Source organism: Bos javanicus, chromosome 15 (assembly GCF_032452875.1).
Source record: "Bos javanicus breed banteng chromosome 15, ARS-OSU_banteng_1.0, whole genome shotgun sequence".
Lineage (NCBI taxonomy): Eukaryota > Metazoa > Chordata > Mammalia > Artiodactyla > Bovidae > Bos > Bos javanicus.
In genome coordinates this window covers 35,272,528-35,287,314 of record NC_083882.1, presented here as the reverse complement: position 1 = coordinate 35,287,314, position 14,787 = coordinate 35,272,528, and the positions used below count along the sequence as shown (strand labels likewise).

Below are 14,787 nucleotides of genomic sequence, written 5' to 3'. Positions count from 1 at the left end.
ATGGTCTGCAGCACGCCGGGCTTCCTGTCCTTCACTATCCCCCAGATTTTGCTCAAACTCACGTCCATTGAATTGGTGATGCCAATCCAACCATCTCATCCTCTGTCGTCCCCTTCTTCTTCTGCCTTCAGTCTTTCACAATGCCAGGGTCTTTTCCCATGAATTGACTCTGCATCAAGTGACCAAAGAATTGGAGCTTCAGCTTTAGCATCAGTCCTTCCAAAGAATATTCAGGATTGATTTCTTTTAGGATTGACTGGTCAAACCAGGCCACTAGGGAACTCCCCCAAATAGCCTTTCATTTTAATGCCAAATCATAATTTAATCCTTTTGAAGATGTATTAAATGGCAATTAAATTCAATTTGTGAGAGACCAAAAAATGCAAAAACTCAGTCTAAAGTAATGGCAGTAGAAATAGCTATAATAAAGTTCATGTATGTGCTGGCAGTAAAGATTATGTTGCTACTGCCACTTAGTCAACCACTTTTTAATGTTCTGTTAATTGAAAACCACTCTGCTTTCTGAGATGTTAAACTGAGGAATTAAGTTCATTGTCAGTAATTTGATAATATAAACAGAGAAAATATTCTAGTTGGAAAGATTTTTATGCTGAATTTTAAGAAAGCGTGTGAGAATGTGTGTGTGGGTGTGTATGTGTATCTACACACTAATCAAAAGAAAATTGGTTTAAAAATTATCAAAAGAGACCTTAAGGCAAATTAGGATATAAAGGTCACTCAAATGTGAAAAAGATTAAATCTACCAGAAACCTAGAAAATCTTGTTTGTGTACATTTAAAAACACAGCCTTAAAATATTTAAAGGAAAATGGACAGAATTATAAGGAAAAACAGATAAATCCAAAATTAAAGTGCAAGATTTTCACTTTTCTAGTATGATAATAGTCATTTTATCTAGACAAAAATGATTAAGAATGTAAAAACTGGATAATTATGAAAAGTTATAGAGCTTAGATAATTTTAAAACTTACATACTTTTAGAGTAAATTATGCTTGAAATTGTAATTGTTCCTTTTTTAATGCTCACACTTCTTTTACAAGCTCAGGTTTTTTACTCTATTTTTCATTACTTTAAAAAAAAGTTGAAGTATGATTCACATATCTTAAAATTCACTCTTTAAAAAGTGTACAGTGTCTCACACTCTGTCCAAAGTGTGAGACGTTCCTGGCTTTACTTCATTTTTACTATATCTAGACAGGAAATTTTATTGGTAGTTGATTTTTGTGTTCTTTGTATCCCACCACCTAAATCTTCTATTTGATCTACCAAGGTAGTTTTCAGCTGGCTGAATAAGCAGTGTTTGGTTTAAAAGGCATTTATAAATCATATAGCTTAATCATTTCTTACAATTGGTGTGAATACAAACAATTTTATTAGTATTTCTGATAATGTAGCAGAAAAGATCTACACTTTATTCAATGGAATTAACTAATAATAGAATCTAAGAGTGTAAATAATACTGAGGTCTAATTGAATTCTCTTTTAAAAAATTCATTATTTTAAAAAATGAGGAAACAAGCAGGGAAAGTTAATTGACTGACCTATGATCACATAGCAAGTGGATAGTGTATACACCTAAATTTAATTTGCCTTACTCTTCTTAGGTATAACACCTTTTACAAAAATTAGAGTATAATTGCTTTACAATATTGTGTTAGTTTCTGCTGTACTACAAAGTGGATCAGTTATATGTGTACATATATCCCCTCCCTTTTGAGCCTTCTACTTCCTGCTAGTGGTAAAGAGCCTGCCTGCCAATTAAGGACTTAAGAGATGTGGGGTTTGATCCCTGGGTCATGAAGATCCCCTGGAGAAGGAAATGGCAACCCACTCCAGTATTCTTGCCTGGAAAATTCCATAGACAGAGGAGCCTGGCGGGCTACAGTCGATGGGGTTGCAAAGACACACGACTGAAGTGACTTAGCATGCACGCATTCCCTTCCGCTTGAGCCTCCCACCTCCCCTGTCTCATCCCTCTAGATCATCACAGAGCACCAAGCTGAGCTCCCCGTATTAGAGAGCATCTTCCCACTAGCTGTCTATTTTACACGTGGTAGTATCATCCATTTTTCTTTTCCTTGAGGATCCAAATTTACTTTTCAGATAAGCATTCTCTTTGTCTCTCATTGCAGAGGAGGTTTGTGAATAACAGAGCTAAGGGAAGCAGTATGCTTTCAAATGTTAGCTGCTTCAGAACCACCTGTAGAGCTTGTTAAAATAGAGTTTGCACCTCTCACCCCCCCACCTCCCTCAAAGATTCTTTGATTTAGATGATCTGGAGTAAACCCTAATAATTTGCATTTCTAACAAATTCCCAAGTGGTGCTGGTGCTGCTGCCTCAGGGACCACCACGCTTTGAGAATCACTGTGTAAAAGCAGACATAGGCTTCGGAGTCAGTCACTCCCAGGTCCAAACTCTGGATCTACCACTTACTGCCATGTGACCCAGTTCAAATTTTTTAACTGATATGTTTCAGATTCCTGTACTTTAAAATGGGAATGATAGTATTTATTTCACAGGGCCATTGTAAAAATTAAATTAATGTAATAAAAAAATTTAGCATGATTAGTATGTAGTGTTGTGTGTGTGTGTGTGTGTGTGTGTGTGTGAAAGTTGCTCAGTCGTGTCCGACTCTTTGCGACCCCATGGACTATACAGTCCATGGAATTCTTCAGGCCAGAATTGAGTGGGTAGCTGTTCCTTTCTCCAGGAGAGCTTCCCAACCCAGGGATCAAACCCAGGTCTCCCACTTTGCAGGAGGACTCTTTACCAGCTGAGTCACCAAGGAAGTACTTAGTAGACACTCAATAGATGGTTTCTGTTGTTATTTATAATAAGCCTAGGACTCAGTTTGGAGAAGGCAGTGGCAAGCCACGCCAGTACTCTTGCCTAGAAAATCCCATGGATGGAGGAGCCTGGTAGGCTGCAGTCCATGGGGTCGCTACGAGTCGGATGTGACTGAGCAACGTCACTTTCACTTTTCACTTTCATGCATTGGAGAAGGAAATGGCAACCCACTCCAGTGTTCTTGCCTGGAGAGTCCTAGGGACGGGGGAGCCTGGTGGGCTGCTGTCTATGGGGTCGCACAGAGTCGGACATTACTGAAGCGACTTAGCAGCAGCAGCAGCAGGACTCGGTTATATGTTTATGCACCATAAACTCATCCACTGTTTTAGAGCAGATGCTCAGAGATTTTTGTCACTTGGAGATTCTATCAGGACACATGCACACAGACATTTTCATATACACACATTCCTCCATGACTCTCTTCATTTTATGATAGACTTGAAAAAAGAATGAGAGAGTAGAAATGACAAATTGGTGAAGCGATTCCACTTCCAAGACTGTATTTAACTAAGGTTTATTTTCATTACTCTCAGGCTTCTATTGTGTATTGAAGTAAAGGTGGACACTATAAAAAAGGGCATATTTAACACCATGCAACTTAGCTTCCAATTGCTAAGCAGAACTGTTTATTAATGTATGTGCTATATGGTGGGAAAAGGAGAGCCTGAGTAACGTGGGAGATGGACCCAGGGTGGAGGAAGGAGTCTGTGTGAAAGGGTCTTTTAAACTCTGGATTTACTGTATCAAGTGATAGCAGTCACAGCTCCTGGTAGGGTTTGCAAAGTGAAGTTATGGAGGTGTATCACTGAGCTGACTTTCCACATGCACATTGTAGAGACTATTCAAGTCATTTTGAGCTTCCCTGATGGCTTAGCAGTAAAGGATCTGGATGCAGTGCAGGAGCTGCAGGAGATGCAGGTTCAGTCCCTGAGTTGGGAAGAGTCCCTGGAGGAGGACATTGCAACCTACTCCAGTATTCTTGCCTGGAGAATCCCATGGAGAGAGGAGCCTAGTGGGCTACAATCCATAGGGTCACAAAGAGTCAGACATGACTGAAGCAATTTAGCATGCATGCCCAAATCATTTTAGCAATTATTCATTTTCTAACTATATGTGTACCATGTTAGGGGCCATTGAGACTCAATTAAGCCCCAGAAGTGTATGTAGAAAACATCAAAATTGACTTGAGCAATTAAGTCATAACTTGGGCTTTTCAGTCGTGATTACACTTAAAACTCTAGTGTTGTCTAATAGTCATTAAATTGGTCAGCCTGTTTATAGTGGCATAGGGGACTTGCAAAGGTAAACAAAAATTTCAATTCAGAATTAAAAAAAAAAACTAACTCACACTTTTTAAATTAATTTTTTAAAAGGTAAAAGGTATAGCTAATAAACACTTGAAAAGATGGTCAACATCAGTAGCCAATGAAATGCAAATCAAACTCACAATAAGATACTGCTTCACACCCAGTAGGTTGGCTATAATAAAAGATAGACAATAAATAGCGTGTGTTAGTGAGGATATAGAAATTGGAGCCCTTATATAGTGCTGGTGGTAGTGGGAAAAGATCTAGCTGCCATGGAAAACAGTTTGGCAGTTCCTCAAGAAATTATAAATGGAGTTACAGAATTGATCTAGCAATTCTCCTCCTAGATATACAACAAAAAGAATTCAAGTTGCTGCATCAAACACAGTAACTGGAACATAAATATTCATAGTAGTATTATTCATACTAGCCAAAAAAAGTACAAGTAGGACTTCCCTGGTGGTGCAGTAGCTAAGAATCTGCCTGCCAGTACAGGAGACATGAGCTCAATTCCTGGTCTGGGAAGATTCCACATGCTGTGGAGCAACTAAACCTGTGTGGCACAACTACTAAGCCCATGCTCTAGGGCCTGAGAGCTGCAACTTCTGAGCCCTGGAGCCTAGAACCTGTGCCCCGCAGCAGGGGAAGCCACCACAATGAGAAGCCCGTGCACCACAATGAAGAGTAGCCCCCACTCCCTGCAACTAGAGAAAGCCCACTCGTAGCAGCAAAGACTGAATGTGACCAAAAAATAAATAAAATTTTAAAGCAACAACAAAAAAGGACACCGTTTATTGTAATCTTTAATAAAAAAAAGAAAGCAGAAATAACCCAAATTTTCATCAACTGATGAACTGATAAAATGTAGAATATCCATACAGTAGAATATCTATTCAGCTGTAAAAAAAAAAAAAAAATGAAGTGCTGATTCATGTTACAACATGTTACAACATTTAGCATAATGCTAAATGAAAAAAGCCAGATACAGAAAAGGCCATATGTTATATGATTCCATTTATATAAAATGTCCAGAGTAGGCGAATCTATATGGACTGAAAGTAGATTTGTGGTTGCCACAGACTGAGAGAATAGAGGGAATGGGGAATGACTGCTAATAGGTATGTGGTTTCTTTTTGGTATGATGAAAATGTTCTAAAATTGGATTATGTTGATAATTGCACAGCCTTTGGAATATACTAAAAACCACTGAATTGTGTGTTTGGAAAGGATAAGTTTTATAGCATGTAAATTATATCTCAAAAGAACAAAGGCAAAACATATACCTATAGTGGGCATGAAGCATGAATGAGAAATAAACCTTTGTTATCATAAAAAATCGTTGTGAGAAGAGGAGGTGATTCATGGCCAGGAAAAGATTCTGTGGAAAAACAAATCATCCTTCTGTTAGAGATTCCTAACACTGAGTAGCCCGTCACAAGTCCTCAAAGTCTTACGAAGATGGGAACATATTTAACTACATTGAGCCAGTATCTCTCAAACATTTCATTATAAGTAACATTTACTCACAACAGTCGTGTTGAAGGACTAGTATCCTAGAGAAGAGTGAGTCTTGGACTTGAGTATACATATGTAAGGATCACTTGGAATGTTTGTTAAAGCAGATTCCAGGGTCCCACCCCAGAGATTCTGACTCTAGAAGTGTTGGATGCAACCTGAGAATTTGCATTTCCAACAAGCTCCCAGATAATTTTATCCTTTAAGTTTGAGAACTAAACTTTGAGTAGCATCTTTATAGAATAGACAAATCCTGTACCTTAAATGGGAGAATTTTCTGGCAAGTGAATTGTATCTCAATAATGATGCTAAAAATTTTGATATACTAGAAATAGCACTAAAATGTGAATTCTAGTGATTTTGTTAATTCAAGACAATGCTGTGTGGGTGAATTATTTCCATTAAAAATTTCTTCATCTGTAAAATGAGTCACTGCTATATCCTACCTAGGGTTGTGGTGAAAATGAGGCAGTGTATTCTCCCAAACTGTGTTCTGTGGATAAAGACATGTTACTTAAAAAATTAAGTCCGTGGTCAGCTAAGTTTGGAAGTCTCTGAATTAAATAATGCATATTCCAGATTGACGGTCAGACCATTATTTTTTACTTAGATCCTGTTATCAGTCTATGTGTATCAAATAAATTAAGTATGAGCTTTTCATTCATTCTAATTCTTGTAGTAGAATTAAAGCTACAGATATCCTTATGAAGTAGAAAATTAATAAGCAAGATTTGAACAATATATTTCTTTTAAAGATTTACTTATTTATTTTTGGCTGCACTGGCTCTTGGTTGCTATGTGCAGGCTTTCTCTAGCTGTGGAGAGCGGGGGTTATCTCCAGTTGTGGCGCTTGGACTTCTCATTGTTGTGACTGTCTTGTTTCGGGCACGGGCTCTAGGCATACAGGCTTCAGTAGCTGCAGCACATGGGCTCAGGAGTTGTGGCACATAGGCTTAGTTGCCCAGTGGCATGTCGAATCTTCCTGGACCAGGGATTGAACTGATGTCCCCTGCCTTGCAAGGTGGATTCTTAACTACTGGAACACCAGGGATCCCCAAGATTTGAATAATATTGTGGGACCAGCACTAGTTGTTACTCTTTTGCTTCAACCCTGTTACATCCTGCTTGATATTTTATTGACCTATTTATTTGAAAAATTAATGACCAAAAAGAACTTTGTCATATGTGAGAGGAGAAGAGGGCAGCAGAGGATGAGATGGTTGGATGGCATCACCAACTTAATGGCCATGAGTTTGATCAAACTCCGGGAGATAGTGAAGGATGAGGAAACCTGGCATGCTGCAGTCCATGGGGTCACAAAGAGTCGGACATGGTTTAACGACTGAACAACATTGGCTATGATAAAATAATGTCTGGTAAGGTTAAGAGAATATTTGTAGTCAGTTATTTGTCTTTTTAAATCAATTTATGTTCATAGAGCAAATTACTTTCAAAATTAGATCAAAGCTAATTTAAATATCATATCCAGAAGTAATTTTGGCTCTTTAGTATTTTAATTGAGAAAAAATATATAGTTTTCCCTTCTCCCTTTCTTAAACTTGGGCTGTTTATTTTTTTAAAAATTGAGTTCCTCATTACCATCTTTATTTGAAGCTTTTTAAATTAACCAAATGTTTTCTTATATAAGCAGTTTAAACTTTAAAATTTTGTTTACTTGTCTTTTTAATCTTAGCTGAAAAGCATTTCTTTCCTGATTTTCTTTAGTGATCTATTTTAAGCATTATTTTTGATGTTATAATGTATTCTTAACCCTTTTCTTAGAATTCTAAAATTCCTAGAATGAAGCTCCCTAAAATTGAGTATATTATATTATTAATGGTGGTATTATTAATGTGGTATTAATGTGATAATGTGGTGTATATATATATAGTTTGAAAATGTTTTTTCAGAACCTTAATATAATTGTACCTTTCTTTCAGATGAAGTGGAGGACCATCCTCCCACAGTGCTGTTTGCTCCTGGTTACGTGTGCACTTCCTGCTCTTGAAGCTGTGCCTATAGACATAGACAAGACAAAAGTGAAAACTACTCAGCCTGTGGACAGTGCGAAGATAGAACCACCAGTAAGTGAAATGACAAAGATAACCTTGTGGGAAGAATTTTAACTAAATTTATTACTTATAAAATTGGAAATTCAGGAACTATTTTTCAAAAAGTAGTAAAAAGTATAATGAATATGTTGTTGTTTAATATGAGAAAAAATTTATTTAATGTAGTTATATTAGATACATATATCTAATTAGTATATTAGATAGTATATAAGAGAATTAACCATAATACATTTCCAAGATGGAGATAACCAGCCAAGAAAACATTATGTTCAGAGAAGAGACAGATAACAATGAACGAGACAGGTAACAATGGGGTAAACTCAATAATTTTAATATTATTGGTTAAGTCTACATTGTCTAAGTGGTATAGAAAATTGGCTTTTACATAGGAGTAAAACATGACATTAGTTCTGATATAACATTCTTCATTTGAGAAATAGTTTTTTAACTTTGACTGCCCAAACTGTCAAAGTAGGTTTGTCTCAATACCATATTTCTAGACATTTTTTTGTTTGTTTTGTTTTTTAGGATTGAGATCTTTAGATACAGGGAAGGAAAAACTTTCAGAAGAGTTATTGTTTGTTTCTTAATTTGAAGGATACTGGACTTTATTATGATGAATACCTCAAGCAAGTGATTGATGTGCTGGAAACAGATAGTCATTTCAGAGAAAAGCTCCAGAAAGCAGACATAGAGGAAATAAAGGTAAATGTAATTAAATAATTGTTTGACAAATATTTAAGCATGCCAGACACTGAGCTAAGTATTGGGATTACAAAGATGAGTCTCATTTGCAGCCCTTAACTCAAGGGAGACTAATACCAAGAAAAAGATTACTACAATGAATATATGATAAGTGTATAATGTATTTTGGAGATATAAGATTGGACACCTAATTCAGTATAAAGCAGTGGGGGAAGGTGGGTCATCTTTCTTCCTAGAGATTATGTCTATTGCTTGAAGATGTGGCTGAGAAAAGGAGAAAGACTGGGAGGCATCCCAGGCCAAGGTGCAGGAGACATATAGAAACCTGGGAGTAGGAAATGTTTCTGGAAGCTAGCCTGGGAAGTGGAGGCCATGATTGGCCTAAAGATGAGCTTGGAAGGCATCATGGGCTAGATGACAGAGGGTCTTTTACATCATGGTAAGAGACTCAAAACATGATGGGAGGCCAGCAGGAAGCTATTCAAAGGTTTAGAATAAGTTCAGTTCTGGTGTTTAATCAGATCCAGATTAATAGAAGATGTAATGGCCCACATCTTATCTCAATAGGGGAAGTTTAATTTGCCTCTGTCCTAAGAAGCATTTATTGGACATTATCTTAGTCCATTTATTAGACATTATCTTAGTCCTAGACTTCTCCTTAGTACTCATAATAAAGAAAAGAGATTGTAAAAAACAAGATCTGACATGAGAGATTCTTTAAAAGCCCATCCTTGAAGGGTGAAAGTGAAAGTGTAGTCTCTCAGTTGTGTCCAACTCTTTGTGACCCCATGGACAGTAGCCCACCAGACTCCTCTGTCCAAGGGATTCTCCAGGCAAGAATACTGGAGTGGGTTGCCATTCCTTCTCCAGAGGATCTTCCTGACCCAGGTATTGAACCTGGGTTTCTTGCCTTGCAGGGAGATTCTTTACCATCTGAGCCACTAGGGAAGCCCATCCTTGAAGGGTAATGAATCCATTTAATTTGGTTTATCTTAAAGTCAGAAGTAAAAAAAAAAAAAATCCAATGATTTAATTTTAAACTTTTAGTTATATCTCTCAAGATAGTTTTATTGGTTTGCTTATGTTATTTTTATCTGTTTTTAACTTTCCTAAAAAATTGTCTCAGCTGTTTCTAGAATCAGAATTAGTGAACTTTGTTTGAAGGAAACATTCTGGATCAAGCATCCTTCTTATTTTAGTTTCTGTCCCTGCTCTGGGCCCCTTTTGAAAGTCTGACGTGCATAAGGTTGTGGCTACTATCAGAGCCTGTGTGTGGCTTTTAGTTCACAGCTTTCCTCTTGGAAGCTGTGAACATTTCTGGGAGAATGGTAACAGCCTTATGCCAATAATTCCCTTGAATTATCTCTATTTTATTTTAGAATTACCTTTTTTTTTTTTAATTGACATATATTTGACATATGGTATTATATTAGTTTAATGTTTAGGACATAGTGATTTGACATTTGTATACTTTGGGAAATAGTTACCACAATAGGTCTAGTAACCATCTGTCACCACACAAAATTAATACAATATTATTGACTGCACACCCCATGTAGTATGTTATATCCCCATGGCTTATTGATTTTACATCTGGGAGTTTGTACCTCTTGACCCCCCTTCACCCATTTCATTTCTTCCCCAGCCTCCCTCCACTCTGGCAACCACCAATTTATTCTCTGTATGTGTCTGTTTTTCGTTTGGTTTAGTTGGTTTGTTCTGTTTTTTTAGATTCCACATACATCAGGCAGCATTTTTTCTTTCTCTGCCTGACTTATTTCACTTAGATAATACCCACAATCTCCTGAATAATCTTGTGTTTCCTTGAAAAATTTATTTGAGCTATGGAACTAATTTCCTGGGATGAATGATATCTAATATAGAGCTTTCAGTGTCTCTTATCTACAATACTTCAGTTAGGACTAAGAGCATTATTTGAGGGCTAACAAAAATGTGGATAATGGGAGTTGCTATATAGAGATAACGAGGGAAGGGAAGGCAACTAGCTTGTCTTATTTGGTATGGGAATACTTTTATAACTGTCTCCCTTTCACAGTCAGGTCCTTTTCTTTATGGGGTTGTATCGGGTAAGGGGGGGAGACAAAATGGGGTGAGTTAAACAGTTATTTAATGAAAAAGAAATAAGTAAAACTAGACAACAAAACCCAACCCAAGAGAATCATTACAAATAGCTAGGCAATTCCTCTTTTCTCAGGAAAAACTGGGAAAAAAGTTAGAAGTTGTCCTTTCCTTTTCAGCTAAGCATTTTGAAAGGAGACTCATACTGCATTTCTTCCCTTACCAAACATTGCTAACTGGGAGGATCATGGCAGTGCCTGTGCCGCTTCCCTGAGTGTGCTTTTGTGAAGGATGTCATGACTTCTTCATTGCCAGATCTAATGCACACATTCTATTCCTCTTCTTACTAGACTCCTTTATTTTATCTCAGTGGTTCTCAAAATTTTAAATTGTTAAAACGGATTTCTGGGCCCCACCTCCCGACTTTATGATTCAGTAAGTCTAGGGCCTGCGGATCTGAGGTTCCCAAGTGATGTTGGTGCTTCTGCTTGAGAACTGTTGTTTTATCAATAATAGTGACCATCTCTCCTTGAAATATACTACTCTTTTTCTTCTGTAGCAGACTATTCTCTTGGTACCCTTTCCCCACTCTGAACATTCTTTCTTGGTCTCCCTTGTGGAGTTTCTTTACCTTCCCTTCCTCAGCAGGCCCCCTTGACTCAATCCTGAAGGGTTTGTGTGCCCGATTGCTAGTTAGACTTGCAGTTTATGATTGCAAATGCATTTATAACAAGAGAAAGTAAACCACTAACTATTTTGTTTCTTAAATTTTGAAGCATGTATATATTCATCTATGAAAAAAGTAATCAAAGGAGACAACCTAAAAAAGATGAATTTTGATAAGTTTTTAATATATGGAATGACTAAAGCTTAAGGAAGCTATGTTACTTTAAAAAGCTTTATCAAAATATAATTAATATACCATAAAATCTGCCCCTTTGAAGTGTACAATGCAGTGGTTTTGATACATGTACAGAGTTATATAACTATCACCACTATCTAATTTTAGAACAATTTTGTTTCCTCTAAAATGAAACCCTGTATCCATTAAGCAATCTCTCCCCCTTTCCTCTCCTCAGCCCCTGGCCAACATTAATCTAATTTGTATCTCTGTGGTTTTGCCTGTTCTGGACATTTCATATGAGTGGAATTATACAAAATTTGGCCTTTTGTGCCTGGCTTCTTTGACTTAGCATAGTGGTTTCAATGTTCAGCATATTGTAGCATGTATTGATATATTCCATTATATGGCTATTCCATATTTTATCAATTTATCAGTTGACGGACTGATAAATTGGGTTATTTCTACTTTTTTTAGTGTGAAAATTGCTGCTGTGAACATTCATATTTAAGACTTTACGTGAACATATGTTTCTACTCTTTAGGTATATATCTAGGAATGTATTTGCAGGATCATATGGTAACTCAGTGTTTAACTTTTTGAGGAACTGTCAAATTGTTTTCCAAAGTGGCTGTACCATTTTATAATTTAAGTTACTTTTTGAGTTTCTTGTTTTTGCTTTAATTATGGCTTTTAGATGCCTTAATTTAGAGTTACAAACTGAATTTCTTCTGAAAGAAATGTTGTTTGTAATATCAAATTTATCTCAATGAGTCAAAGCATTTATCACTATTTTATCATAACCCTATTTTAGATATATTGTATCTTATCTAAAAATCCAATGGAATAGATAACATTAATTTATCATTTTTGTTAACAGAGTGGGAGGCTAAGCAAAGAACTGGATTTAGTAAGTCACCATGTGAGGACAAAACTTGATGAACTGAAAAGGCAAGAAGTGGCAAGGTTAAGAATGCTGATTAAAGCTAAATTAGATTCTTTTCAAGGTAAGTACTAAAGAAAAGGTCAGAAAATTCCAATATTTGGTTTTGAGGTCAGTTTACAGACCATGTTCCTTTAGTCAAAATTTAATGTTAGAATTGATTTGGCTTCTCTTAATTTTTAAAGTGTCATTCAAAAATCAAAATGATTGCCCTTAAATAATTATATCAAAAAAGGAAGAATGAAAAATAATGAATTAAGCCATTGCTTTAAAGAGGAAAAATAACATCAAGGGAGACCAAAAGAAAGTAGGGGAGAGAAACTAATTAGAATAATTTCCATAGATGAAATAGAAAAATTGTCAGAGTTAGCTCCACAAAAACACCAGGTTCAGACAATACCAAAGGCAATTCCACTAAACCATTAGGGGGCAGATTGTCAGTGCTATTTAAAGTATTCCAGAGCACAGATGAAGAAGGAAACTTCCACACTCTTATCATGTATTGATGCCAAAACCAAAATTATTGGATATTAAAAGAATACTCTGTCATAGCAAGTGGATTTATTTTAGGAATGCAAGATTAACTTTTTAGGAAATCTAATATTATAAATTATTATATGTGTAGATACAGGAAGAAAAAATTTTTTGGTGACAAAAGAACTTGCAAAGTCAAAGGACAAATAATTAATTGGAATAAACCTTTCAAGTTTGTATTTAAAAAAAAATTATATTTATCTTTTTATGCATTTCTTTGGCTGTGCCTGGTCTCAGTTGTGGCATGGGGTATCTTTGAACTTCACTGTGGCACGTGGGATCTAGTTCCCTGACCAAGGATCGAACTTGGGTTCCCTGCATTGAAAGTGTGGACTCTAAAACACTGGACTACTAGGGAATTCTCCTCAATTTTTAAAAAAAAATTAAGATAATTATTTTTGGTAGAATAGAAGGTTCGTAGCAAGATTGAGGGGAAGGTATGGATATTTCCCATATACCTCCTGTCCCCCAACGTTCACAGCCTACCCCAATACCAACATCTCCCAACAACTGATGAACCTACACTGACACATCATGGTACCCCCAAATCCATAGTTTATATTTCACTCTTGGGGTTGTACAGTTTATGGGTCCACGTGAATTTATGATGACATGTATCTACCATTATAGTACCATACAGAATAGTTTCACTGCCCTAAAACTCCTCTGGCTCTGCCTATTTATCCTCCCATATTCTAATTTAGACTATGAGGAGATTATACAGCTAAGAAACAGAGTTTTTGAAATGTGAAGCTATCTCAAAGAAAATTCATACGATCACCTCCATATATTCAGAAAAGGCATTTGACAAGAATTAACACATCTAATTAATTTTTTTTAAGTCATAAAGTAGTAATCAATAGATACTTCTGTAACACGATCACGTATGTCCAGCTCAGCTACACATACTTATTGGAGAAACACAAATATGTATTTTAACTAAAATCAGAAACAAAACAATGCTCACTGTGTCACCACTACTAATTAATATTGTATTGGAGGGTACTAATCAATTATACAAATGAAAAAATTGGAGGTGAAGTAAATGGAAAGTAGGCAATAAAATCATCTCTATTTGCAGATAATAGACACTTGGAAAACTCAATGTAATTGTCTGAAGAACTTAGTATATACAACAGGAAAATTCAGCAAGTTAAACAATATACAGAGGGCTTCCCAGGTGGTGCTAGTGGTAAAGAACCCTCCTGCCAATGCAGGAGATGTAAGAGACACGAATTTAATCCCTGTGTAGGGAAGATCCCCTGGAGGAGGGAATGGCAACCCACTCCAATATTCTTGCCTGGAGAATCCCATGAACAGAGAAGCCTGGTGGTCTATGGTCCATAGGGTCTCAAAGAGTTGGATCCGACTGAAACAACTTAGCATGCACACAAGCAATATATAGAAATCAGTGTTTTTTCATATGTGCAAACAACAGCCAGTTAGCAGATGTAATGGAAAAGAAGACTATTGCACAATACCAACAAAAATAAAATACCCAAAATAAACCTATTAAGAGATATGAAAGACTTACAGATAAAAACTTGAAAATGCTCCTGAAAGACACAAAAGTAGACTTGAAAAAACAAGAAAGACATAGCATTTTTCTGATACAAAACTCAGTATTATAAACATGTCAATTCTTCCTAGGTTAATTTATAAATTTAACATGATCCAAATAAAAAAGATGTACATTTTCCCCCTGGTACTGGCCAAATTAATTTTAAAATTCATATGAAAAGGAAAACAAACAAGAAAAGCAATATGCCTCTTAAGAAGAACAAAGAAGAAGGACTTGTTATATTAGATATCAAAACATATCACTGAGCATCAGACATTAGAATTCTATGATTTTGTCATGTAAGTAGAAGGACCAGTGAAACAAAATAAAAATTCCAGAAATAAAATTAAATACATATGGA

The 14,787-nt window shown here is 36.2% G+C and overlaps 1 protein-coding gene across 1 annotated transcript in view; it reads left to right on the top strand.

Annotated features, from left to right (window-relative positions):
• Positions 1–14,787, top strand: part of NUCB2 (nucleobindin 2) — a 40,437-nt gene that overhangs the window by 11,072 nt on the left and 14,578 nt on the right. Inside the window, exons 3-5 of the mRNA XM_061440671.1 lie at positions 7,632–7,775; positions 8,361–8,468; positions 12,269–12,395. Coding sequence (XP_061296655.1) covers positions 7,632–7,775; positions 8,361–8,468; positions 12,269–12,395 — 379 coding nt within the window. The remainder of the gene's footprint in view (positions 1–7,631; positions 7,776–8,360; positions 8,469–12,268; positions 12,396–14,787) is intronic.